The 26022-nt window shown below is 43.9% G+C and overlaps 1 protein-coding gene across 7 annotated transcripts; it reads left to right on the top strand.

Annotated features, from left to right (window-relative positions):
- Positions 1–845: 845 nt before the first annotated feature.
- Positions 846–25276, top strand: LOC135093321 (organic cation transporter protein-like). Of its 7 annotated transcripts, none has more exons than XR_010263308.1 (13): positions 5912–6752; positions 9938–10155; positions 14339–14444; positions 15474–15525; positions 17370–17631; positions 18049–18220; positions 18741–18873; positions 19782–19957; positions 20651–20805; positions 21923–22122; positions 22454–22599; positions 22903–23766; positions 23801–25276. XR_010263308.1 is itself a non-coding variant. In XM_063992494.1 (12 exons), exons 2-12 carry the CDS (start codon positions 10068–10070, stop codon positions 22949–22951), a joined length of 1539 nt encoding a protein of 512 aa, XP_063848564.1. In that variant the 5' UTR covers positions 846–1567; positions 9938–10067; the 3' UTR covers positions 22952–25276. The 7 variants fall into 7 exon arrangements, 5 of the variants coding, with proteins under 5 accessions (XP_063848564.1, XP_063848563.1, XP_063848566.1 ...); XR_010263307.1 differs by having other exon boundaries at positions 23797–25276; XM_063992494.1 differs by lacking the exon at positions 5912–6752 and adding an exon at positions 846–1567 and having other exon boundaries at positions 22903–25276.
- Positions 25277–26022: the final 746 nt, after the last annotated feature.

Raw genomic sequence — 26022 nt, 5'->3', positions numbered from 1 at the left:
GAGAGAGAGAGAGAGAGAGAGAGAGAGAGAGAGAGGAGAGAGAGAGAGAGAGAGAGAGAGAGAGAGAGAGAGAGAGATTCATAGACACCAACATGCAATTCAAATAATAGAGATAATAATGATGAGCCGTAGCTAGCCTTTTCCAAGCCAAGATTTTTTCAGGCACAATTTAAATCTAATACAAGAAACATTGACATTAGCAAGTGTAATTATATTGGAGAGAGAGAGAGAGAGAGAGAGAGAGAGAGAGAGAGAGAGAGAGAGAGAGTTATCATGCCATCTAGGAGTGAAAGTGGCAATCTGGATAGGAAGCTTTGCCCTCTGTCAGCAAAGCCAAGTACTTACTGAGAGATCACACTGCCCTCTATGAGCGACTGTTGTGACTGGCACTGTCGCCTCTGCCCTCTACTGGCTAATTTATGGACTTACCAAGCGAGTACACTGCCATCTGACGGAGGAATTCTGCACTGATGGAAACATTGTCAGCTTGTAAATCAATATAATTTTATTTTATTTCTCTCACTTATCGTTAACGTCGATGGGAAAATTATTGTAATATTCGTGGCATTTGAATGTGTTGGAAAATCTTATAATGAATCCGTTTTCTTCATCTTGAGTGTGGCGTTGGGTTTTTAAAAGACTCGCTTCCGTGTGTGTGTGTGTGTGTGTGTGTGCCCAGCGCTGTGAGTGTTTTAGGAGGAAGGACCTCTTGGGGGTGTGTTGATGATGAAGCAGCTCTTAAGTATTGTTTATTTTGCGTCTTTGAGGCTGTAGACATGAGCGCGCACACACACACACACACACACACACACACACACATGACTCTAAAGCGCAGAGGTCACGTTCTTGCTTGTTTCTTGGCTTGATGAAGTTCGCGTCTCGCTAAGAACCAAACCAAGCAGCCACTGGCCTCCCTGAGTGTGATGTGTGGCCAGTGTGAGGTGGGGACAGTGTGGGGTCTTGCCCTGAGGTGTGGAGGAACAGTGTGGGTCTTGCCGTGAGGTGTGGAGGAACAGTGTGGGTCTTGCCCTGAGGTGTGGAGGAACAGTGTGCGTCTTGCCGTGAGGTGTGGAGGAACAGTGTGGGTCTTGCCCTGAGGTGTGGAGGAACAGTGTGGGTCTTGCCCTGAGGTGTGGAGGAACAGTGTGGGGTTCTTGCCCTGAGATGAGAAAAGTGTGAGTCTTGCCCTTGGAACGAACTATTTGCATAAGCTGTCTCCGGGAGGGCTTAGCTGGCAGTCACGAGTCCGCCACGTGACCACCAGGACTAAGCTTACTAAGCGACACAGGCACGCTTGTTTCATGAATATTCCTCACAACGAAGACGTAAAAAAAAAAAGAAAAGAAAAAAGAAAAAAAAATCAGCGAACACCCCAGATACGAACGGTGTGTCCTCGATGCAGCCTCGTACACTGGGAACAAGAGGCGTCATTACCACAAGTCAGAGCAGAGTTGCTTCTTGTGACTGTGAGCCATATGTGTCCCGCCGCCCTGTGCCCATCCGTCATCCCTTCCCTGGTCTTGAACCGCTCGTCCCTCGCCCCTGCGCTCCCCTCGACGCGCCCAAGGTCAGTCAAGTTAACCCTGGACACGATAACACTACACGAGGCTCCTGTGTTTCCTCCTGCCTGTGCTTAAAGGTCTGTCAACAGGAGGGTTCCGAGACGCTTCTTATAGTATTGAAGAGTGTGTGGTCTTTGGGACTGGCACCCCAACTGGCCCTTTTTTTTGGGGGGGGGAAGAGGGGAGATGAGGGATGAGGGGTGGTGTCTGTTGTTGCCCCTCGTTGCAGACCACCTCTTACAAAAAAAAAATGAATAATTAATAAAATAAAATATAAAAAAAAGAGGGACGAACTGAAATGTTATCTAAATTAAACACTGGACACAGCATCAACATTACCTAAACACACTCTGGACACAACACCACCAGCATTACCCAGTCACTCTCACCACATAACACCAACACCACCACCCAAACAAAACACAAGCACGGAAACACTGGAAAACAAATAGTGAAGAAAGACTCACCATACAACTTACCATAAATAAGATTTACTAAAGATGTAGGTAGGCAGCAACATAACACAACTAACCTAACCCAAACTCACTCATGCTCCGCCAAGTATAAACATTTAGCACGGTATAACTAAACAAGCATCAACAGTAACTCATAAACTCATTCGCTACGTACACTCTAGAAATACTGAAGCGTCGTTATCCCTGAAGTGCTGACAAGATAAGCGTATCAGGCAGAGTGCACGACCATCTGGCCTGCTAAAAATATCTGTTTTCATAAACGTATTGCCACAGGATGAGAGATTAATAATTATGAGAGTTAGGTTAATAATGACTTTCCCTGAACCTTCAACACGTAAGAAAGTTAGTTTTTTTTTGTTTTTTTTCTCTCCCATTACTTTTTTTTTTCCTTTTTAGTTCACGACCCTCTGGCCTGCTGGAAATATCTACATTGGAGGAAGTATTGAGTGAGAGATTAATTATAAGAGTTCTATAAATAATGACTTTCCATAGATATTCAAGACACAGGAAATTGAGCAGACCTCTCTCTCTCTCTCTCTCTCTCTCTCTCTCTCTCTCTCTCTCTCTCTCTCTCTCTCTCATCTCTCTCTCTCTCTCTAACTCTTTCACTGGTTCCTTGACGGTCATATAACACCGGGATATTTAATTTCTATTGCCACTAAACTTAACCTAACCACACACAGCCTCCTCTAAACATATTATCGGCCATGCATCAAAAAATCTATTCTTTTGATGCCTTTTCCTTTCTCTGTAGGTTTCAGTGAGGACTCTAAGACTCTATACAGTGCCTTTAGTGGTGTGAATTGTGGCATGCCGGAGTGAAAGAGTCAATCAGTTCCCCTTCATCCGTAAGAAAAAAAAACAGTTCAAGGATTTTAATGTTTCCTGGACGGAGTGGTTGTGGGAAGCAGGATTCTCGATATAAATAACACAGGGAACGCACCGGCAAGTATCTTTATTTTCCTTCCGGCTTTTATCGTTGCCTCATACACCCACCAAAGCCTCGGGAATTGAAGTGTGTCAGATATTTTCTTTCTCTCTTGCCTAACGGAGAGCTGGATCACGTGAAACTGGAGTACTGATACATTCCTTCCCTCTTTTTTGTTTTTGTTGCGAGAGAGAGAGAGAGAGAGAGAGAGAGAGAGAGAGAGAGAGAGAGAGAGAGAGAGAGAGAGAGAGAGAGAGAGAGAGAGAGAGAGAGAGAGAGAGAGAGAGAGAGAGAGAGAGGCCATACTGTCTTGGCTGAATTCATCTATTAAGGGACACAGAGAACGGGACTGTTATACGTGTGTGTGTGTGTGTGTGTGTGTGTGTGTGTGTGTGTGTGTGTGTAGAGGGAGGAGGGAGGGGGAGGTGCGCGCCACTTGAGAGAGAGAGAGAGAGAGAGAGAGAGAGAGAGAGAGAGAGAGAGAGAGAGAGAGAGTCGGAGATAAGGAAAAGAGAAATCAAAGCAATGATGATGAAAGGAGAATGGGGGATAATGAGAGAGAGAGAGAGAGAGAGAGAGAGAGGAGAGAGAGAGAGAGAGAGAGAGAGAGAGGAGAGAGAGAGAGAGAGAGAGAGAGAGAGAGAGAGAGACCCCAATTAAGACTACAATGATGAAAATAGCTTTAATTAACGTGATATACCATTCAGTTAGTTGGCCTTATTGTCATTTTTCCACCACCACCACCATCACCACCACCACCACCACCATTAGTATTCCCAAACATCTCCTTATCTCCTTCATCACGCTACAGTAGAGCTTCTGAGAGTCTTCAAGGGAGTTCTCATGATGCTAGCGACAGTTTAACAAAGATTCTACATCAGCAATGGGAAAAAAAAAAACACTCATGAGAACTCGACTGATCATTTTTGTGGCCTTGGAAAGTAATGATGGTGAGAGCGAAGAGTGTTTCAGAATATAGTCCCTAGATCTCATTACTCTCATTATTAACAACTGCAACCATCACCATTACATCATCACAATCTCGAGAAATAGACAGTCATGAGGACTCGACTCTCTCTCTTGTGACCTTCGCAAAATAAGTTTAGAGAGGAGTGTTTCAGAATAGAGCCCTCCAGAGACCACTGTTCTCTCATCCTTACTAACTACAACCACCACCATCACATCATCACAATCTCGGGAAAAAATACATTGGAAAACTTAACTAATCGTCTCTGTGGCCTTGGGTAATAGTTCTTATGAGTGTTTCAGAATGGTCCCTAAATCTCACTTTTCTCTCATTATCAACACCCCCGCAGCCATCACCATCACCATCACCATCACCAACACACCATCACAACTTCATGCAGTATCCCATTCACTTCAACACAGGAGCAGCCCTCCCAACCAAACTCTCAGTACCATTTTCTCAACCAAACCTCTTATCTCGACTAGTATTACCAGGCTATTGTGGAAGCTGCTGGCGGATTTCAGGACGAACTTTCATGAATACAGTGATAGTTAAACAAGAACTCTGTAACACCAACGGCAAAAACTCCCATAAGAATCTCTGACCTTTGAAAGATGACATTATGAGACCCCGGAGTGTTTTAAGATAAGGGTTTAGTACCATGGGGGGTTTCAAGAGCAGGAGTCACGGAGGGCGAGTGGTGATCAGAAACGTAATCAATCTTTCTGTGGTTATGACAGAAGAGCGCATTATTATTAGTTTTTATACGGAGTTTCTTGTAGTGTCTGTGTGTCAGTGTGTAGGTGTGCATGTGTGGTACTGCTGTTTAAAGGTGACTGTTATAAAAACGTGACAAAGCTTTCCGTAAGAACTCCTTCATTGGCAAACTACATATTTCTTTAAATGGTTTGAAAGGGTAGTGGCTGTGTGGCGTGAATTTGTGGGTGTATTGGTAATGCTGCAAACATACACACACACACACACACACACACACACACACTTCTGCGTATTAGCTTTCATTGTCCATCTGCATATGTTTTTTTTTCTTAATCCTCCTTCACATAACAAGCAGAGCATGATTCTCTCTCTCTCTCTCTCTCTTCTCATCTCTCTCTCTCTCCTCTCTCTCTCTCTCTCTCTCTCTCTCTCTCTCTCTCTCTCTCTATCATCATCATCATCATCATCATAAGGGATAAACACTGTAAAATAGTTTTTTTTTTCCTTTCTTCTGGAGTACTGAAGATAATAATTGCTGTGTGTTTGTGTGTGTATGTGTGTGTGTGTGTGTGTGTGTGTGTGTATGGCAATTAACAACGGCAGCACCACAGCGCCTTGTGTATTTCTCTGCTGTGACTCGCCCCTCCTCGTCCTTGAAGCTGCGTGTGTGTAGGATATCGCAATAAGAAACTAGTGTCCCAAGTGTCTCTCTCTCTCTCTCTCTCTCTCTCTCTCTCTCTCTCTCTCTCTCTCTCTCTCTCTCTCTCTCTCTCTCTCTCTCTCTCTCTCTCAGCTCAATAAAAACAAAACAAAAACGCACAAAGAAAAACACAACCAATGACATTTTATCTTCTTTTATTTACCTTTTTTTTTTTGGTATACATTCCCTTAGGCAACAAAACACGTCACTTTGTACATAAGACGCAGCAAGTGGAGAAAAACTCGTAATTGCAATAGTTTCCCATAATCCCATAACGCTCTACAACTCCACTCGCTCTCTTTCCCTCCTGCGACTCCTGCGAGTTAAGAGGAAGGGGACGAGTTGTGAGTTGTGACGGGAGCTTAGCGAGGCAGCAGTGATGTGACCCAGACCGGGGAGGATGACATATGGCCAGTAGGGGGAGGAGGGAGGGTGAAATAAACGGTAGTAGGGAGGAGAAAGAGGTATCTGGCAACTGCAGCAGGCTGTATGTGTGAGTGTATGAGTGTATGTGGGTTACCAAGCATTAGGAAGCGAAGTGCTGGCGTGTTTGTTTAGTTCTGTGGAAGGTTTCAGAGCTCGTTGTGTTCCGCCCAGCAGTGCACCCCGTCAGGATACAGCGTGAGCCCCATTCCCTGAACAGACGTCCCCTCACATGCCGCCCGCCTCCCGCCCTCCGTCTGTCAGTGGCGGAAGTTGCAACTCGATGTGTAGGAAGTAACCCCAATGAGTGAGTACTGTCTCCTGGCGGTGTTTTATCGCCCCCACGCCCTTCACGCTTTCAGTACTCGCAGGAGGAGTTGACAGGAGAAGGCCAGAGAGTGTTTTGATGTATCCCGTCTAGCTAGAGTTCTGTATGGGAGGAATTAAAAGCGGAATGTTGAAATGAGGCTAAGTGGCAACTGCAGGGGTCGAGGTACCGAGTGTTAGCAGCGAGGAAGGGTGGGTTGTGCGCTGCTCCTTGCCTCCATCACAGCGCCACCCTCCGGCCCTCCCCAGAGTGCTCATGTTTAAGTGCTGGTGTCATGCTCATGTCCTAACGAGGCACTCATCACTTGCTCATCGCCAACTCATCACCGCCTCACACTCCCCACCAAGTGACACACGCTTGGAGAGGAAGAAAACGTGATAGAAATCGGATGTGTCGTCGTGTGTGTAGTGTGTGCGTCTCTCGGTTCTGGTCGACGTGCGGGACCGAGTGTTGCGAGTTGCGAGGGAGGGAAGGAGTGAAGGAAGGCAACACCATGAAGGAGAGCTGCTGTAGCCCATCCCGGTGAGCACAGGCCGGCAGGTGGCAAGGTGAAGGTGAGGCAGGGAGGTGTAGAGTGGGCCGAGATCTAAAGGGTTACAATCACCGTCCTGTCACACCTGGAGCGCCGCCCACACCTCACAGCCTCGACAGGTAATAAACGTCACTCATAATTCTCTGTTCCAATCCCCGGGACGTAGAGAAGCATATGTTCATATTGAATTTTGTGTGTACGTTAGTTTTGTGTACGTGTGTTTGTATGTGTGTTTGTGTGTGTGTAGTGGTGTGACGTTTCGTATTCCAAGCGCCTAGGGACTCCAATGCGAGGGCCAGATAGTGTCAGCAGAGAGAGAGAGAGAGAGAGAGAGAGGAGAAGAGAGAGTGAGACGAGAGAGAGAGAGAGGACGTCCTGCTTTACAAGGACCACGTAGTTAACAACGTAATTTTCTTCCCAACACTTAATAAGATTACTCAACTCCTTTCACTTGACCTAACGGGACATGACACATTGTCTCTCTCTCTCTCTCTCTCTTCTCTCTCTCTCTCTCCTCTCTCTCTCTCTCTCTCTCTCTCTCTCTCTTCTCTCTCTCTCTCTCTCTCTCATTAGCACAGTTTCTCCCATTTCCTCCTGGTTTTTGCTGTCTTCCTCCACTGCCTCCACACGCCTCGGCTTTCTCTTCCACTCACGACGCGGGGCAGGCGGGCCTTTGTAGGGCGTCGGCGAGGAAGGAGTAGGTCAGTATCTTCACCTCCTGCCGGGCTGCTTGGAGGCTTGTTGTAACGTGTGTGTGTGTGTGTGTGTGGTGTGTGTGTGTGTGCTTCCGGGCAGTGATAAGAGGAAGGGATGAGACGAGGAGAGACATGTACTAGTATGTGTGTGTGTGTGTGTGTGTGTGATGGCAGTGGTGGAGGAGTGTGTGTGTGTGTGTGTGTGTGTGTGTATGTAGTATAACCCGGCCTTTACAGCAAAATACCGGTTCTCATCTCTCTCTCTCTCTCTCTCTCTCTCTCTCTCTCTCTCTCTCTCTCTCTCTCTCTCTCTCTCTCTCTCTCTCTCTCTCTTCTCTCTAATTAAAAAAAATTTTCAACGCTTCACTGCGCATCAAATTTCGAATCTTCACCGAATTTTAACGTAAAGAAATGAAAAAAAATAAATAAAATAAAAAAAAATGTGATAAGTTGGATGTGTGATGAGCGGCCGTTGTGTTCTCGTGTTCTCGTTTTCTTTCATCTTGGTACCCTCGTGGGGGGAAGAGGCGGGGTCACTGCTGCCGTCCTGCCTGCTGCTGTCTTGGGGGATGCTGTTACTGGCCGCCCGCTGTTCCAGTACGCTCTGTGGGTCTTGCTTAGAACGCCTCGTGCACTAATAAGGAAGGATGAATGCAAGGAGTGTATAAGGACAGATCGATTTGTTTTGACTTGGTTTTTTTTTTTTTTTTGTCACAGCTGCTGCTCGTGGTGGTACTACTACTACTATTGCTACTGCTACTACTGCTACTACTACTACTACTACTACTACTACTACTACTGCTACTACTATTTTTACTTTATTTGCGTCCTTTCCTGTAATTTTAGTTCTGTTACTAATTGCACTTCTGCTTCTTCTTCTTCTTCTTCTTCTTCTCTTCTTTTGTCACAGCATCGCCTACATCATCATTCTTTCTGTCTTCATCATCATCATCATCATCATCTCTTCCTCCTTTCCACGACCTCTTTTTCTTCCATCCTGTGTTTGTCTTAGTGATTTTCGTCCTAATAATTTCCGCCTGAAGTAGGTTTTCTTCATTTTTTACTTTTTTTTTCTTCTGTCTTCGTGTAAGTTCGTGTTCTCGAGAAACGTAAGGGAGTGTCTATAATATGTTGAGGTACACGATACAGTATTTTTACGAGAACATTTGTCAGATGAAGGATTGTAAATATTTCTGATATGAACCTTCAAAATATTCGAAGAGGGTTTAAGAAAATATTTAGGACTCCGAGAAGTTTGAAATATCGGACAAAAAGGAGTTACATATTTATGTGTCATATTTATAGACCCTACCCTAATGATGATAATGATAAACAGTTGCTACAGATTAGGAGATATTCAAGTAAATGTAAGTACGATAGTTTAGGACACGGTGTACGATGGTGACGGTTTGGAAATACTTAACCTGTTTAATGTACAGAGAGAAAACTTGCTACATGTTTATGGTGAAACTAAACTAAAGTACAATAGTTTAGAACAAGTGTACGATGGTCATGGTTTGAAAATACTTAACTTGTTGAACGTATAGAAGGAAAACGTACATGTTTATAACGAAAAATTTTGAACAGAATTATACGGTAGTTTAAAACACATGTACGATAATAAATGGATACCGTACTTGTTGAATATTGTACAGAAAAGAAATACTATTTTATCTTATGTATTATGGATGATGCGTGTTCAGTGAGCCTAATGATAAAAATGTGGACGCTCATGTTTTTTTTTGTGTAGTACATTCTCTCTCTCTCTCTCTCTCTCTCTCTCTCTCTCTCTCTCTCTCTCTCTCTCTCTCTCTCTCTCTCTCTCTCTCTCTCTCTCTCTCTCTCTCTCTCTGTTACCAAGGCGGTGATGCATGAAAGATGTAAGAGGAACAGGGTAATACTGCCTAGGGGACTCCTCGACATTATTATTATCATTATTATTATTATTATTATTATTATTATTATTATTATTATTATTATTATTATTATTATTATTATCATTATCATTACCACTACTACTACTACTACTACTACTACTACTACTACTATCAGTTTTTAGAGATTTTATCTTTGCCACATGTAAGAAATGAATGAGGGGGAAGAGAAACAAAAGGAGGAAGGGGAGGGGAGAAGAAGGAGGTCGCGCCACGTGTTTCTCGAATCCATCAGAAAAAATGTGAACGTGGAATGTTGGCAGCTGTAGTAAGAAGAAAAAGGTCTGTGAGAATGAAACAAAAAAAGGATAAAGAAAAATAATATACAGTAAAAATTAAAAAACATTCCCTTCATAACAACCTCACACACACACACACACACACACACACACACACACACACACACACACACACACACACACACACACACACACACACACACACACACACACACACACACACACACACACACACACACACACACACACACACACATGGTTGCTTCAGATACCTATAGCATACGATGAGAAAGAAAACTCATGAAACAGAATACGCTCTCTCTCTCTCTCTCTCTCTCTCTCTCTCTCTCTCTCTCTCTCTCTCTCTCTCTCTCTCTCTCTCTCTCTCTCTCTCTCTCTCGCAACATAAACGCTAACATTCCTTCTTCTCCTACAGATACTACTGCACGAGGCTCCTGAGGGCATCGGAGAGGGGACACAGACGCCACTTGTAACTCTACTCACCACCTTCAACATCTTCAATACCTCCGTCATCGCCTTCTTCAGCGTGTCCTTCAGCCGCCACCATGAGCTCGCCGCGGGGCCTGGACGGGGTGCTGGCGTACTTGGGCAACCCTCACCCCAGCGTCACGGTCCAGCTGCTCTTCACACTCGGTAACTCCTTCCTGTTTGCTCTTCTTCTGTACTGCATTATTAGTTTGCTTTTTTACGTTGGTATCATGGTTCCCTGCTCCTCGTCCTCCTCTTCCTATGTTTGGTTTTCTTTAGTTACTACAGTCGCGGTCACTGGGACTGAAGGTTGTGTTATCGTACTTTGGCATCCTGTCCTTCAGAAACCGTACGCTTTATGAATTCTTATCACCGTTAATGGTATACATACACGTAGCTTGTATTATTTTGTTGTTCAGAATAAAAAAAAAACATATTTAGCGCTAGTCTCATTGTATCCTGTGTATATTATTAATAGTGATAGTTATTCGGGTATAATGAACATAATCTTAGCCCAGCAATTTTCAGGCACTTCATTTCTCGGCAAAATATTATGATTCCTCAAGCCGCGATCTGCACAATGAACGGACCAGCAGTGAAATTTATGAAGTGAACGAATCTAAGTCTAACCCAAACTAGTGTTCAGATGAAAACGCAAACGCGAACCGTTCTTCAATATCATCCAAGTATTCCTGAAGCGCAACGCATGTACGTATGCTGACGACGATGTACACTGAAGCAACATTCATCCCTCGTGACCACAAAGTTTTCTTATTTTGACTCTTGCTATTTTTTTAATACTTACATCATATACTGATACAACACATAGCCAGGTCCTCTCATGTATCTTCAGCGCTGTACCTGCACCATACACACAGCACTGTACCACACAAAGCCCTTTTTATCTTCCACCAGAACAACTTTAGATTACGCCTTTTTCTTTCTATCGTATTTTCAAACGCTTTCTCTCTCTCTCTCTCTCTCTCTCTCTCTCTCTCTCTCTCTCTCTCTCTCTCTCTCTCTCTCTCTCTCTCTCTCTCTCTCTCTCTCTCTCTCGACACTATTTTCAAAGACCACAGAGGCGAGTAGGCAGATTCTCGTGTTTATTTTCCTCCTTTGGCAGTGCAGAGAGAGAGAGAGAGAGAGAGAGAGAGAGAGAGAGAGAGACGTCACCAAAAACCCACTACCATCACATGATAAATGCATAACCTTCCTCGTTGTAATGCCAAGTCTTGAAAACAAACAGCATTCTCTCTCTCTCTCTCTCTCTCTCTCTCTCTCTCTCTCTCTCTCTCTCTCTCTCTCTCTCTCTCTCTCTCTCTTCTCTCTCTCTCTCTCTCTCTCTCTCTCTCGCTCTCTCTCTCTCTCTCGCTCTCTCTCTCTCCTGAACTTGACACACAGCAGGGGCATTAACAAGAGTAGCGGAAGACATGCTTAGTTCTGTAATGCTGTGTTCCTGCATTCTTCTTCTTCTTCTTCTTCTTTCTTCTTCTTCTTCTTCTTCTTCTTCTTCTTCTTCTTCTTCTTCTTCTTCTTCTTCTTCTTCTTCTTCTTCTTCTTCTTCTTCTTCTTCTCTTCTTCGTCTTCGTTTTCATCTTGTTTATTCTTCGTCTCTTGTTTTCTACTGTTGTTGTTGTCGTTGTTGTTGTTGTTGTTGTTGTTGTTGTTGTTGTTGTTGTTGTTGTTGTTTTCCTTTTCTTTATCTTGTTGTTGTTCTCATTCTTCTTTTCATCTTTGACCTTTTATTATTTTTTTTTTTCGTATTCGCTTCCTCGGCTTTCCTTTTCTTCACTCTCTTCATTTTCTTCCTTCATCTTCTATCACCTCCTTTACCTGGTCTCCATCACTTCCTCCTCTTCTCTCATCCCTCTCTCCCTCCCTCCCTCTAAGACCTCGTAATCAGGAAGTAGGTAACGAGGAGGAATGGCAGAGAAGGGAAGGAATAAGAAGTAAAAGCAGGAAGTGGAGGACAAGATATTTAAGCAGGTGTGTGGAGGAGGTACTGCAGAAGAGAACAGGTGTAGAAGAGGTAGTAGGGGAGCGCAGGTGTGGGTGAAATAGAGAACAGTTGTGTGTGGAAGAGGACAAGTGCAGGCAGGTGTGTGGAGGTGATGTACAAGATAACAGTTGTAGAAGAGAACATATGAACAACATATGAGCGTAGGAAAATCAGGGAAGCTGCAAGAAGGCATCAGAGGTACACGTGGCAGTCCCTGTACGATGCATATCTTGGTACTTCCACCTGTTATTCCCATCCATAAATTTGTCTAATCTTTTAAAACTCCCCAATGACTCTGGACTAACAACCTGATTACGGAGTCCATTCCTTGCATCTACCACTCTATTCCAGAACCATTTCCTTCCTTTTTTTTTTTAATACAACTTTCTCAAGCTTAAACCCTGAGACCTTTGCTACGTCACCCTTGTCATATCCTCCATACCACTCAAAGGCTTCTATCAGGTCCCCTCTTAACCTACGCCTCTCTAAGGAATGTTAATATGTAAATTTAACTGCTTCAGTCTCGTGTCGTAAGGAATGCCCCCTCATCCCCTGTATCCTTTTAATAATTTTCCTTTGTACTGATTCTAATAGACCTGCTGTGTGTGTGTGTATATATATAAATTAAAATGTTCTTCATAATAATGTAAACTGTTGTCAATACGAGTACATTTCAAACTGTCCATTTATGAGTCTTTGTCAGTCGGACATTACCATTCAAAGGGTTCACCCACTTAACCCTTTCATTCTTTTCTCATAATTCCTTAAAACTTTTCCTCAAACTTATTTTTGTACTTCTCCTTTCGCTGTTTCTGAAAAGTCGAGGGTTGGCGCCATGTACGAGTCTCCTCCAGTTGTTTGTGTCCCCTGCATCCTGCTCTGTGACTCCCAGCCTTTGTCTTGAAGCATGTTAGATATTCCTGTAGTCTAGGAAATACAAAATTAATCTTTTATTCACTCGTTACTCTATCTGTCCAAAAAATGCCCATCCAAAACTACAATTTTATACTGTTCTGAATGTTACCAAAAGAGCCATGGGAGGAAAAGGGTTATTAATATTACAAGCACATCATCACTTCATCCCATCATTTAGTCAGTCATGATGGAGTGACGTAAGATGCAGTTGTGTTGGGTGACTAACTAGATGATTTGTAACCCTTTGATGGCGAGGAGTGTGACCCTGAACCCTTCCACAGCTATTTGCTATTCCAATGCTATTTGCCACATCTTCCCTCCGTCACCAACCACTCTGAGACGCTTCTTCTACTCACACATCCAAACATTATACGGGCTGAATTTGCAAGACACATTTTTTCTTATCCTCTTCTTTCTTTCTTTTACGTACTTATAAATATTTCACACATTGGTCAAGGCTGTGAGTTGTTGCATTGTTCCTTGTTGCAGTGAAAGGGTTAACTCCATACAGTCTTCTCACGACACAGAACATAAAGAAGTGGGTGCTGTTGTGTTGAAAAGGTTTATAAATCCCTCATCCCTGCTTCACACTACATGACCAAACCGCTTCACTGATCATCTGGATGCTTCACATATATATACATTCACACCTACTAGTTCCTTCCTCCTTTGTGGCCGAACTCAGTCAGTAATGGGCGCTCACCCAAACAAGCCACCCCCTCCTCCTTCCCCTCCAACACCGGGACTCCTCTCTCCCTCTTCCCCTTGCAATACTCTCCCTAGTTAGAGCGAGCGGCCAGTACTAAGTGGGTGTGACTCTGGCTACAAGGAGGGGAAAGGAACCAGTAAATGCGAATGTACGTTTTATTTTATGTAAGAGTAAATCTGGCCTAGAGCAACAAAAAGGACGGAGAAAAGGCGTACTGAAGCTACCAGTCCCCAAATAGCCCAGAGTCCATGTATCAATATCCATTCGATGTATAGCCATGAAATTCAGTGAACGTTGCAACATGGGACCACATTTTAAACCCCTCTGACCGCACCGCCACTGCTGTCAAGAGGGAGGTTTCAAGACACTTGTTCTCCAATTGTTGATGATTTTTTTCGATCTTGCTTTGGGAACTGGTACTCAAGGGGGCCTTTTTTTTCGAACTTTTTGTTGCCCCTTGGCCAGTTCCCCTCTTACACACAAAATGAAGGCTCTAGATGAAGCGACACGGGATTTTTAAGGATGTTTTTATGGTTCTAGTGGCAGATTAACAAGATTTCTACATCATTAACAGGAGAAACACTCTTAAAAGCCCGGCTAATCATCTGTGTGGGCTTTGAAATGCAGTCATGGTAGAGAGCAAAGCGTTTCTGAATACTCCTTGGGTCAGTTTTGCATTGCGTCTCTTAGTACAAATCCTCCTGACGGCGTGTTCCCTCCTTCAGGCTTGGCTGTGCTGGGCTTGGGCTCCCCTGAGGTGTTCATGATGCTGCCGGTGCCCCTGTACAGCTGCTGGCACGCCTACAGCCCCAACGACGTAGGCAACGAATGGTGAGTACTGGTTGTCCCGCAGGAAGTTCCGACGAAGGGATAGTGGGTGAGGCGGTGCTGTGCTCTCCCTCGCTCTGGTTCCTGTCTTGCTAATACTTGTTCTTGGCCTTTTTTTTCTGTTCTGTGTCTTTCGTATTAAGTTTGTCTTCCTTTTTCTTTATTTTTCTTCATTTGCTGCTGTTTCGTCCTTCTTTTCGTCTTCGTCATCACATCCCTGTCTCCTTTTTTCTCCTTTTTTTTGGTTTCTCTTCCTCCTCCTCCTGCTCCCCCCTTTTTCTCCTCCTCCATTTATTTCGAACGCGTAGAATCTGTGGTTGTCTTATAGTCACGCAGACAGCCTCGTTAGACCCAGAAGGGATGTTGTCTATTTTTTTTTTTCCTTTGTATTCCTCCTCCTCCTCCTCCTCCTCTTCTTTTTCCTCTTCCTCCTCCTCCTCGTAGTAGTAGCAGTAGTAGTAGTAGTAGTAGTAGTAGTATCTTTTCTACATCATATACATTTCATCTATTTGCTTTAACATCTTCGTCTTCCCCCTCTTCCTCACTTCCTCTTTATCATTCGCAGATAACGCCTTCCCTTCCCTCCTCCTCCCCCTTCCTTCCTCCTCAACTGTACTTCCTTCATCTTTTTCTCCCTCCGCTACCGCGTCTCTTCCTGTCTTGCTTCTTCTTCTTCTTCTTTTTCCCTCCTTTCTTTCCTCCACCTTAGCCTTCTTTGTTTCTATTTTTATTCATTATTTTTTTTTGTTCGTTTCTTTCTTTCCTCTCTATCTCTTCTTTGTGTTCCTTTCTTCCTTCTCTCTTCGTAAGTTTAAACAGAGAGAGAGAGAGAGAGAGAGAGAGAGAGAGAGAGAGAGAGAGAGAGAGAGAGAGAGAGAGAGAGAGAGAGAGAGATACCAGAATAAAGTGTGTGTGTGTGTGTGTGTGTGTGTGTGTGTATGTGTGTATGTGTGTGTATGTGTGTATGTGTGTGTGTGTGTGTGTGTTTGTGTTGCCATCACCGTCACTAATGAGGCACTCCCGCCCCTTCAGGTGTATGGGTGAGGAGCTGATGCCGAGCACGCCTACGGATGACGACAGACTGGTAAGGCCGCCCCTCTATCCCCGTCCTCCCTCCCTCTCTCTCTCTCTCTCTCTCTCTCTCTCTCTCTCTCTCTCTCTCTCTCTCTCTCTCTCTCTCTCTCTCTTGCAGTACTGCGCTTTATGACCTTGGTTTTGCTACCCATTAACTCAGTCAGTCAGTCAGTCAGTCAACATCACAGGGGTAGCGTCACTCCCCCCAAGCAGTGACGAGGAGGCGTGGATGTGCGAGACTCAACCTGGAGACTCATAAGTGGTGGTTCATGAGGGAGCCACGTACTGTCATCACCTCCATTGCCTTTCCTTGGGTTACGTTTTGCTTGCCCTTCGAAGCCCCGCCGCAGGGTTGCCATTACGGCGTCTCGTCTCGGCCGCCTCTCAGCTGACTGTAGTGGAAGTCATTGGGGTTTTCACGAGTTCTGGCAATAGTTTAGCAAGGGTTCTGTACTATCAATAAGGATAAACCGCCATCAGGACCAGATTTAGTCACCTCTATTCCGTTTTAAAGGAGTCCTGATGAAATTCCAATGTGTTTCAGTTCATGGGGTTTTATGTTTGTATTTCTGTCTATCTGGAACGCTTGTCCCCCTGGTGTGGTGTGACAGTGGCCGGTATTCAGGAATGCTCCGCTCGCTCGCCACAATTTTCCAAGGCCATAGAAATGATTAGCCGGGTTCTCATGGGTGTTTCTCCTGTTCATAATTTAGAAATCTTATTAACTTATCAGTAGAACCGGAAAAATAAATAAATAAATAAAAAACACATGTAACTTCAGTTAGAGCCTTTGAAAGTAGTGGATTTGCGGCGCAGAAGTGTTTCAGAATGCAGTCCACAGTGTGGCGAGCGGACAGGTGTCAGGAGCACGTGTTGTGTCGCTGTATTGTATTGCGTTGGTTTGGCTCTATGGTGAAGTGCCTCGGTTGTAGGTAGATTGCGACGATTTCGAATCTTGTTTGGTCTTCAATTATCTAACCTTGTTAACAAATTTACAACTTTAATGCTTTCATCGACAAGGCAGTGGGCGTGAGTGTCGCGGCGGCTCCGGGGAAGGACTTTACAGCTTTGAGGCGTTGAGGCGGCTTCACACACGGCAAATTTCTCCCAACACGTTGGCCGTTTTTTGTTGGCTGCCGGGCAAAACAAAGCGCAACAGGATATTGGATGTCGGGAAGGATGGAAAACGGTTGTGTTGCCGGACGTGCTGGGAGCGTCTGGAGTGAAGTGATTGTCGTGTTACAAGCTGTAAATGTAAAATGGATCTGAACTATTGTACTTTATGAGACAAACTGTTAACTACAACACTAGAAGAAAAAAAAAATAGATGTGCGATTATGTGACTGTGATGTGATTGTCTCGAGTGTGATGTTATTTATGGCGCTTATTTGACAACAGCAGCTGGCGAGATAAACAACGCGTCGTGATGGAGTCCCGCGGTAGGTTTTGCTGGAGTGTGCAAGCTCGCCACAAATGAAATGAGCCAGTACTGAGCGAGTATCTTTCTAAGCATGGACGCACCCGCTGCTTCTTCTGGCCCCTCTGCAGTCGTAGCACATGCTTCATTGTGTGCAGTGCAGCAGCAGTCTTGCAGTACCTCGGTATCCTTGCGATTCATAGTGAAGTGGCTGAAGAGATCCTGGCTGGAGGGGTCTGTTGCTGCTGGAACGACGAGGCGTCAACACAACGGTCCAGTCCCTGTGTCGCCAGTCTTGATGGATTCGCGATATCGCCAACGAAAACGGCCAACATGATGGGAGAATTTGCCGTGTGTGACGCCGCTTTTAGTCAGGACGTTGTGTTGCTTCCCAAAGTATTGCGGGGAGGCTGAGGTGGGCGTGACGTGTCCTGCAGGTGCTGGCATGTGCAGAGCGCAAGTGGCAGCCGTTCTCGTTCCCCGGGGCGGTGCTGGCGGGTATGCGGGTGATGGTGGTGCTGGTGGCGGGCCTCTGCATGGACGTGCTGGGCCGCCGCCGCTCCGTCGTGGCCTGGATGGGACTGTACTTCGTGGTGGCCTTCTCCCGCTCCTTCTCTCCCAACGAAGAGGCCGTGGTGCTGTGCGTCACGCTGGAGGGGGCCGCCGCACAGGCCGTCACCCTGGCGCTGCTGCTGCTGGGTGAGTGGCGCCGCTCCTTCACACAGTTTCAAGACATTTATCCTCCAATTTTGAATGATACTTTTGACCTTTTGGGATTGGCACCTCAGTGTCCCCCCCCACCCCCACAACGCCAGCGGATAAGCACACGTCTCAAACCTTTCTCTCATCCTCCCTCATGATGTTTTTTTTTTTTTTTTATCATAAATATCTTGCACGTCAAATCTTAAACATGTTTTTACTTTTTTTTTTTTTTGTACTGTTTTCAATTTTTCGATGTGTGGTGCCATATTTGTTTTTCTTTATACTGTTCTCTACTCATGGATGTGTGGTGCCCTATGACCTCACTGTTTGCGGCACAAAAACGGTAATGAATCCGTCGACTTTTTTTTCCTCCTCCTCCTCGTCCTCCTCCTAATGTGCCCCCTGCCTCCCCAGCCGCGGAGGGCAGCACGCAGGGGGAGTGCGTGCGGTCCGTGTGCCTGGTGGTGCTGGGTCACGCGGTGGGCATCGGGGCAGGGGCGCCTCTCGTCCACCACTTCGTTGACGGCGAGGTGTACCGCCAGATGGCACGCAGCCTGCCCGCCCTGGTCTTCGTGCCCTTCATCATGTGAGTGCTGTTGCTGGACCACCACCACCACCACCACCACCACCACCAACACCAACTATCACCACCACCAACTCCACCACCACCACCACCACCCCATCTATCACTGTTTATTTGTTCCTTCAGTTTCACCAGTATTCTCAGACGTTTCTTCATCTTGTCTGCAGTAACTTCAGCAAGCTGCGAGTATAGTGAAAGTTACTGTGGTTTTCAGAAGTATTTCCATCATTGCAGTAGAGGTGGAATAAGCATTTCACGTCATCAATGGGAAAATCGTGCTTCATAACCTGCCTGATCATCTCTGGAGCTTCAAGAAAGTCCTTACGAGAGAGTACAGAACGTCTTGTATTTCACATCTTAATTGCTTTGTATTTCAAACTTTCAAACAATTTGCTTTTACCTCTTTGATATGTGGCGCCACGTGGCCTCGTTACTGCAGCGCCGAAATTGCAGTAAATCAGTGAACATCCTTCTAATTTGCCTCCTCGTGTGCGTCTGTCCCTCACGCCTCACGCCTCCACAGGGCCTTGCCGGAGAGTGCGCGGTGGGCGGTTTGTCGCGGTCGCCCTCACGACGCCACGCTCATCCTCAAGCGGTCACACCACATGACCTTCGACCCCACCATGAAGCAGAAGCTGGCCACCCTGTATGAGGAGGTTAGTGAAAGCAATCTCTCTCTCTCTCTCTCTCTCTCTCTCTCTCTCTCTCTCTCTCTCTCTCTCTCTCTCTCTCTCTCTCTCTCTCTCTCTCTCTCTCTCTCTCTCTCTCCTTCCTTCCTTCCTTCCTTCCTTCCTTCCTTCCTTTCTGGATCACGATGGTTTCTTATTGGGAGAAATAACAGTCCTTTATTATACTGTTTCTTTTGCTTTTTCACGTGTGTGTGTGTGTGTGTGTGTGTGTGTGTGAAAGTAAATATTTTTATTATATTATTACATGTTACGTATCATGTATAACAATTGCCTGTCGAGCCGAAACTCTCTGACAAACGGATGTTTAATAGAATCTGGGTGTGCTGGGAGGGAGGGAGGGAGTCACAATATAATCCTAATGTGTGTTGTAAACGTTACTGTTGTGTGCATAAGAACATAAGCAAATAAGGGAAGCTGCAAGATGCCACCAGGCCTACACGTGGCAGTCCCTGTGTGAAACATACCTGCCTATTTCCACCTATCATCCCCATCCGTAACTTTGTCTAATCTTCTTTTAAAGCTCCCTAATGACTCAGCACTAACAACCTGATTACTGTGTGCGTTCCAATCATCTACCACTCTATTTGAAAACCAGTTCCTTCCTATCTCTTTCTTGAACCTAAACTTTTCAATCTTGAACCCGTTATTTCTCGTTTAGACCAAGTTTGTTAAAATAAGTTATGCTAGGTTATATTAGATGAGCTTAAGTAGATCAGATTAGGTTAAGACAGGTTTTGTTAAGTTATAATCATTAGGTGAAGTTAAGTCATTAGTTCAGATCATATTCAGGTACGATTTGTAAAGGACATCTGATGTAAGTTTATGTCAGTTCAGTGATTTCCGTGCCCCTCAATGCCCCGCCTCCTCCCCTGCAGCACAAGGAGTCCATGGACCACTACGGGTGCCGCGGCCACGCCCTGAGGGAGAGTGTGGTGCCCCTGGTGAGATCCGGGCGCCTGCTGCTCTCCGCCCTCGTGTTCATGCTGTGCGGCTTGGCCTACGGGTGTGCCGCCAGTGCCCGCCACCTCTTTGACGCCGTGCCCTTCATGAGGTGAGGAGAGAGAGAGAGAGAGAGAGAGAGAGAGAGAGAGAGATTGGTTTAGTTTACAAATCCTTACGTTATTTTTGCATATTCAGACATTTTCAAACGTGGTGTGTGTGTGTGTGTGAGAGAGAGAGAGAGAGAGAGAGAGAGAGAGAAGGGTTAATTTCTCTCTCTGTCTCTCTCACCACGACTATTTTCAAAGGCCGCAGAAATGGTTAGCCTGGTTCTCACGAGTGTGCCTCCTGTTGATAATGTAGACATCTTGTTAATCTGTCATTTGAACCATAAAAAAAGGACACCCTTAAAAATCCGTGTAACTTCAACTAGAGGCCTTTGAATGTAGTGGAGGTGCGGCGCGGAAGTGTTTCATCATGTGGTCCTTATTCCCATTAAGTCGTTTTCTCTCTTTTACTTTTAACAGGCTCTAATAAAAATTCTGGGGGTTTTTAATGTTTTTTTATTTTTATTTTTTTATGCTTCTAATGATACTTTAACAATCATCCTGTATCATCAGTGGGGAAAAAATACATCCTTGAGAACTCGCCTAATCATTCTTGTGGCCTTAGAAGATAGACGTGACAAAATAGAGAACAAAACTTTTAAGACTACTACCCTTGCTACTACTTCATTGTCTGTGGTCTTGTTGCTTTACTTGTACTTGCGTCACTCTCACAAGCCCCTCCACTGCCCCCTCTACAGCTACGAGGACCGCCAGGTGACGTTTGCGGCGTTCGAGTTCATATTCCTGCTGGTGATGGGGCTAACGGTGACTCGACGTGGCGTGAAGTGGGTGCTGGTTGGGCTCATGTCGGCACTGTCCATAGCGCTGCTGCTCACGCGCGTCCTCCACAAAAGTGAGTCGCTGCCGTTCCTCTTATCCTTGCCTAAGCTAAATTTCTGAACATCATCTGATATAACCTTACAAATCTTAACCTAGCTTTTTTTCACAAGTCTTGCATTCGATTAGTATAGTGGTCTGGTGTTTTTTTTTTTAATCTATTGTTTGTTTTGTTTTTTTTCTCTCTCATTGGTCTGGCATTTGGCATTTGGCATTTGGTTGACATTTGTATTAGTGTCATAGCGTGGTGTGAGGGATCTGAGAAGGCTGGTGAACTGTTCCTGTTGTTATGTGTTGTTTTCCTGTTTATTCTTGCATTCATTTATTTATTTATCTATTTTTTCATCATGTACATTAATTTTAGTAAGGATGTAACGAAGCTGATGTGGTATTGCCTTTCTCACAGTTGTGCATTCGAGTTTACATTTGCATACATTTCATGGAGTGGCATAAGGGACAAAACAAGGCTGGTGTATTATTTATCACACAAGTTTTGCATTCGTGTTTACATTTACTCACATATCATAAAGTGGCATAAGGAACATAACGAAGCTCATATATTATTTTTTTTTTTTCGCATGAGTTTTGCATTCGAGTTTCATAAAGTTGTGTAAGGGATATAACAAGGCTGGTGTATTATTTTCACATAAATTCTACATTCGAGTTTACATTTACACTCGTCTTATAACATCAGAAGGATATAACAGCGCTGATGTATTTTCATTTATCTCATTAGTCTTACATTCATTTCAGTAGTATAAGGAATGTAACAAAGCTGATTTAGACAAGCTCCTCATGGCATGTTAGGAAGACGACAAAAAGTACCGGGAGTGGCATAATTACTAGACGCATAGGCAAGGGGTATTTAGAACAAGAAGTGATGGGTTCAGACTATAATCTTAAAGGGAATAGAGATTGATTTTCAGGCAGGGTGTTAGATGATTGGAATGGATTTAGTTACGAGGTGAGTGCAGAGTTAGGAGGGAACTTTAAGGTTATATGTCATTATGCATGAAGTCCCTCCTAACTTGCAATCTCTCACCACCCTCCTAACTTGCAATCCTCCACTATCCTCCCCACCTCCCTCACTATTCTAACCTCTGCACTCCATCCCCTCCCCACCTCCCTCACAGCCGGGATCCTGAACAGCTGCGGCGCCTACGTGTTCATCTCGGGCCTGGGTCACGGGTGCGTGGTGCTGGCGGGCGTGTGGCTGACCATGGGGGTGATCCGTCTCACGCCCACGCACTCCCGGGGCTTCGTGCTGGGCGCCACCTACTCCATGGCTACGCTGGGGCAGATATTCCCTTACTTCGATGTCGTGAGCGCCTTTGTAAGTGTGTGTGTGTGTGTGTGTGTGTGTGGGTGTTTGTATCTGTGCACCTGTGTGAGTACCTCTTCACCTGTATGTGTACCTGTGCACCTTAATGACTGACGTGGACCTATGTGTGAACCTGTGTACATGTGCGTGTACCTGTGCCTCTGTGTGTGTACCTGTGCACCTTAATGAATATCCCTGTACCTGTTCATGCCTTCATGTGCCTGTACGAATATAATTTTGAAGCTGTTAAGTGTTGTGTAGCGCTGCAGTCTGTCAAAGAAAGCGCTGAACTACAGAAGAATGGGACTCAATGGGGGACTAATACAGCCTCCCTCCTCGGCAGATCTGGACGGGCTCCTATCTTGACGTGTTCGCGGAGATCGGGCTATGGGCCATCGTGACCTTCGTGGCGGGCCTGCTCACCCTGCTGCTGCCTAAGACCCCCACCTGCCTGCCAGACACCCTCAGACACCTCTACAGGAATGTGCAGTAAGTGACACCACCACCGCCACCACTGCCATGACTATAACTCTCACGACGTCACGCCATCCAGCATTCAGGAGAGAAGTGATGATAGGGATGATAGTGGTGATGGTTGAGTAGATAATTATGTAAGGTGAATACTGAAATGTTAATGTAGTAGATTAGGAAATGGTGTGGTAAATAAGATGATTGGTATGAAAGGGTTGATTTTTTTGGGATTGATAATGATGATGATAATAATAATAATAATAATAATAATAATAATAATAATAATAATATGCATGTGGTACAATGTGTTGGTGCTTTCAGGTGTGAGAAACCTGATCCAGAGGAGGAGCACGAGAACACTCACCTGTGATGCGCCACCGTCGCCGCCGCCGCCACCACCACCACCACCACCATTGGCACTATGCACAACACCTCACCACTATTTAGAAAGTACAGTGGCACACTCACTCACCACCATAAACACTAACATCAACTACTACTACTACTACTACTACTACTACTACTACTACTACTACATCTGCCACCACCAGTACTTTCTCACACAGGCGGAGAAACAAGGCTTCTCATAATAGTCGTACACACACACACACACACACACACACACACACACACACACACACTCCAGATCTATTATACGTTAGAAAGAAGGAAAATGAGAGAAGGAAAGGAGAGAAAAGTAATTGATAAGTTAGAATAATTACTGTCATTATCATTCCTGCTGTCATCATCACTACCATCATCACAAAAAAAAAAAAAAACATAACATATATCTATCTAGTGACTGTGAAGAAAAGAAAAGAAGAGAAGAAATACTGCAATAAAAAATGAATACTATATAATAAGATTGTCGAAAAAAAAGTAAAGTAATCTAAAGTAAAAAGAAAATTATGCGGTGATATGGTGTGAAAAGTAAAAAAAAAAAACTGATAAAAATAGTGAAAAATATTAATGTGAAATGGTGAAACAAGAGCGTCTCCGTAGAAGAAACATTATCGTGAAATTGTGAAAGAAAAAAAGTGAAAAATATTATAGTGAACTTTAAAATGACTCGAAACTCGGCAGGACGAGACTCGAAGGTTCGGAAGGTTCATTGATCAGAGGTGTTCTGTGGAGGCTTCACTGCTTCGAAACTTATGAGGCTTCGAACTCTAGTGATGAAATGAAGTATAGAGAGAGAGAGAGAGAGAGAGAGAGAGAGAGAGAGAGAGAGAGAGAGAGAGAGAGAGACTTGCTATTCTGGTTGTATCCGAAACAGGTGAGAATATATATAAATAACTAATTCATTTGTTTTTGGTAGGGAAATAAATACGTTTTTCTAATTGTGTGTGTAAAGAATTGCTATTTTTTTTTTTTTTCAGCAGACGGGAATTCTTGGATATGTATTACTGGGAATGGGAAGGAAGTGATGGGTGGACGGAACTGAGAATTAAGTGTAGGGATTGGTGATAGATAGACACACGGCTGCAGGAGGAGTGATAGGAATGAGAAAAGGGGAAAAGGGAAGGAAAAGAAGAATGGATGGAGATTAGTGTGGTAGAGACGAAACTAGACAGAATAATGAAAAGGGAAGAGGAAACAAACAAAAGTGGTAATACGAACAATAGAGATGGACATTAGCAGGAAGGAAGAAGAAAAGGGAAGGAGAAAAGATGAAGATTGGAAGAAGAGCAGATAATTGATACAAGAATGGAGAAAAGTGGGAGAAGGAACAGAAAAAAAATAAATAAATAAACAGGAATAAAGGAGGAAAATATATGTAGATGTTTATTTGAAAGTGTATTAATGAGACGAATGACAAACAAACCGAAGTATTTAGTAGAAACGCTTCAAACAATACTTCAAGAGTAACTGGGATGAAAGTTTATGGATTACAGGGTAGAATTTTTGTTTTCCTTAGAACTTAGGATTTATTGTTTATATTAATTAAGGAGAGATCATATTGCTTTACTAGACTATGAACTTTTTAAAAACAGACAAAAGGAGTTTTTTTTTTTCAGAAGCGAGTGAGTCGTGGGTAAAACTTTGGTGATTGTCAGATTTTGCATTACTGAGCCTTAGAATCGAGGTACCTTTCTTTATCGAGGAGAGATTGTGTGTGTTGGAGTGACAAGAGTGAACATTTAGCATTGAAAGACGTGAGGAGAGACGATTTTTGTAAGTGATGAGTTGAGAGAACAATATCGTAGTTGTCAGAGTTTGCTTTACTGAGCTTTAGAACTGAGGTAACTTATTTTTCTTTATACAGAAGAGATTAGATGAACTTTTAACATTAAAACACCGTAAGAGAATCATTGTGAAAAGTGAGGAGTTTTGCCAGAAAGTTCATGTGTTAAAACTAGAGAAATTATATACCTACAAGATAGCATTTTGACACGGAAACTAGGAGAGAGAGAGAGAGTGGTAGCAATGATTGCTGTACGATAATGTTCTCCGTGCGTACGATGAAGTTGTTTTAGTAAGCGATATACAAGAGTCAAAAGTTGTGCATTTATTTAGTAGCATTTTGATTTGATTTGATATTCTATTCTTACCTTGCACTGTCCAGATAGATAGATAAAGAAATAAATAGTTCCCACCCACCGCCTTTAGACACTGGAGACATTTTATGACTTAAAGCTAATTATTGTTATTATTGTTGTGTATTGTATATTTTTAATTAAAGATGATTTTTATTTTTGATTGTTTGATTCATAGACTGATCAACCCATTGACCGACTGCCTTCATTGACTGACTGACTGACTGAACCAAGGAGGCTTAAGATAGAGTCTAGCATTCTTGGACTAAAACATTACTCTCTCTTAAAATGCAATAACGGATCTCGAAGCTTCGGAGCCACGTATTGAAACATTGCAAGAAAGAGCTTAACATCTGCTATTTTGGATATTTTTTCTTAATTCTTAACCACTTTGAGACATTTATTCTATTTCTACAAACATTATACTGGCTAGAAACTGTAAAATATATTATTCTTATCCCGTTTATTATATATATATATATATATATATATATATATATATATATATATATATATATATATATATATATATATATATATATATATACCTGCGTGACTGCTTCCTCCCTGTTAATAAGAATTAAATCTAGATTATTATTCCCCCTTGTGGGTTCTATCTACGACGGTTTTAAAAAAATCATCCTGAATTACCTTTAAGAAATTCCTCTGCTTCCTTGTTACCCACCATGAGGCTCCAGTCGATATTCCTAAAATTAAAATCTACCACACATACCTGACTCTACCTGCCTGCTCTATTTATTTCCTGCCACAGTGAGGTGCTAATTTCCTTTGTACTGGTCGGTGGTCTGTACACTATTCCCAGTACTACTGATCATAACAGATCATAACAGAGGGTTAGTTAAAGAAAGAAAAGAGGGAAAGGGAAAGAGAAACATTCAGGGCA

This window comes from Scylla paramamosain, chromosome 42, assembly GCF_035594125.1.
Source record: "Scylla paramamosain isolate STU-SP2022 chromosome 42, ASM3559412v1, whole genome shotgun sequence".
Lineage (NCBI taxonomy): Eukaryota > Metazoa > Arthropoda > Malacostraca > Decapoda > Portunidae > Scylla > Scylla paramamosain.
The sequence above is the reverse complement of the archived record's forward strand: the minus strand, read 5'-3'. Positions and strand labels throughout refer to the sequence as shown.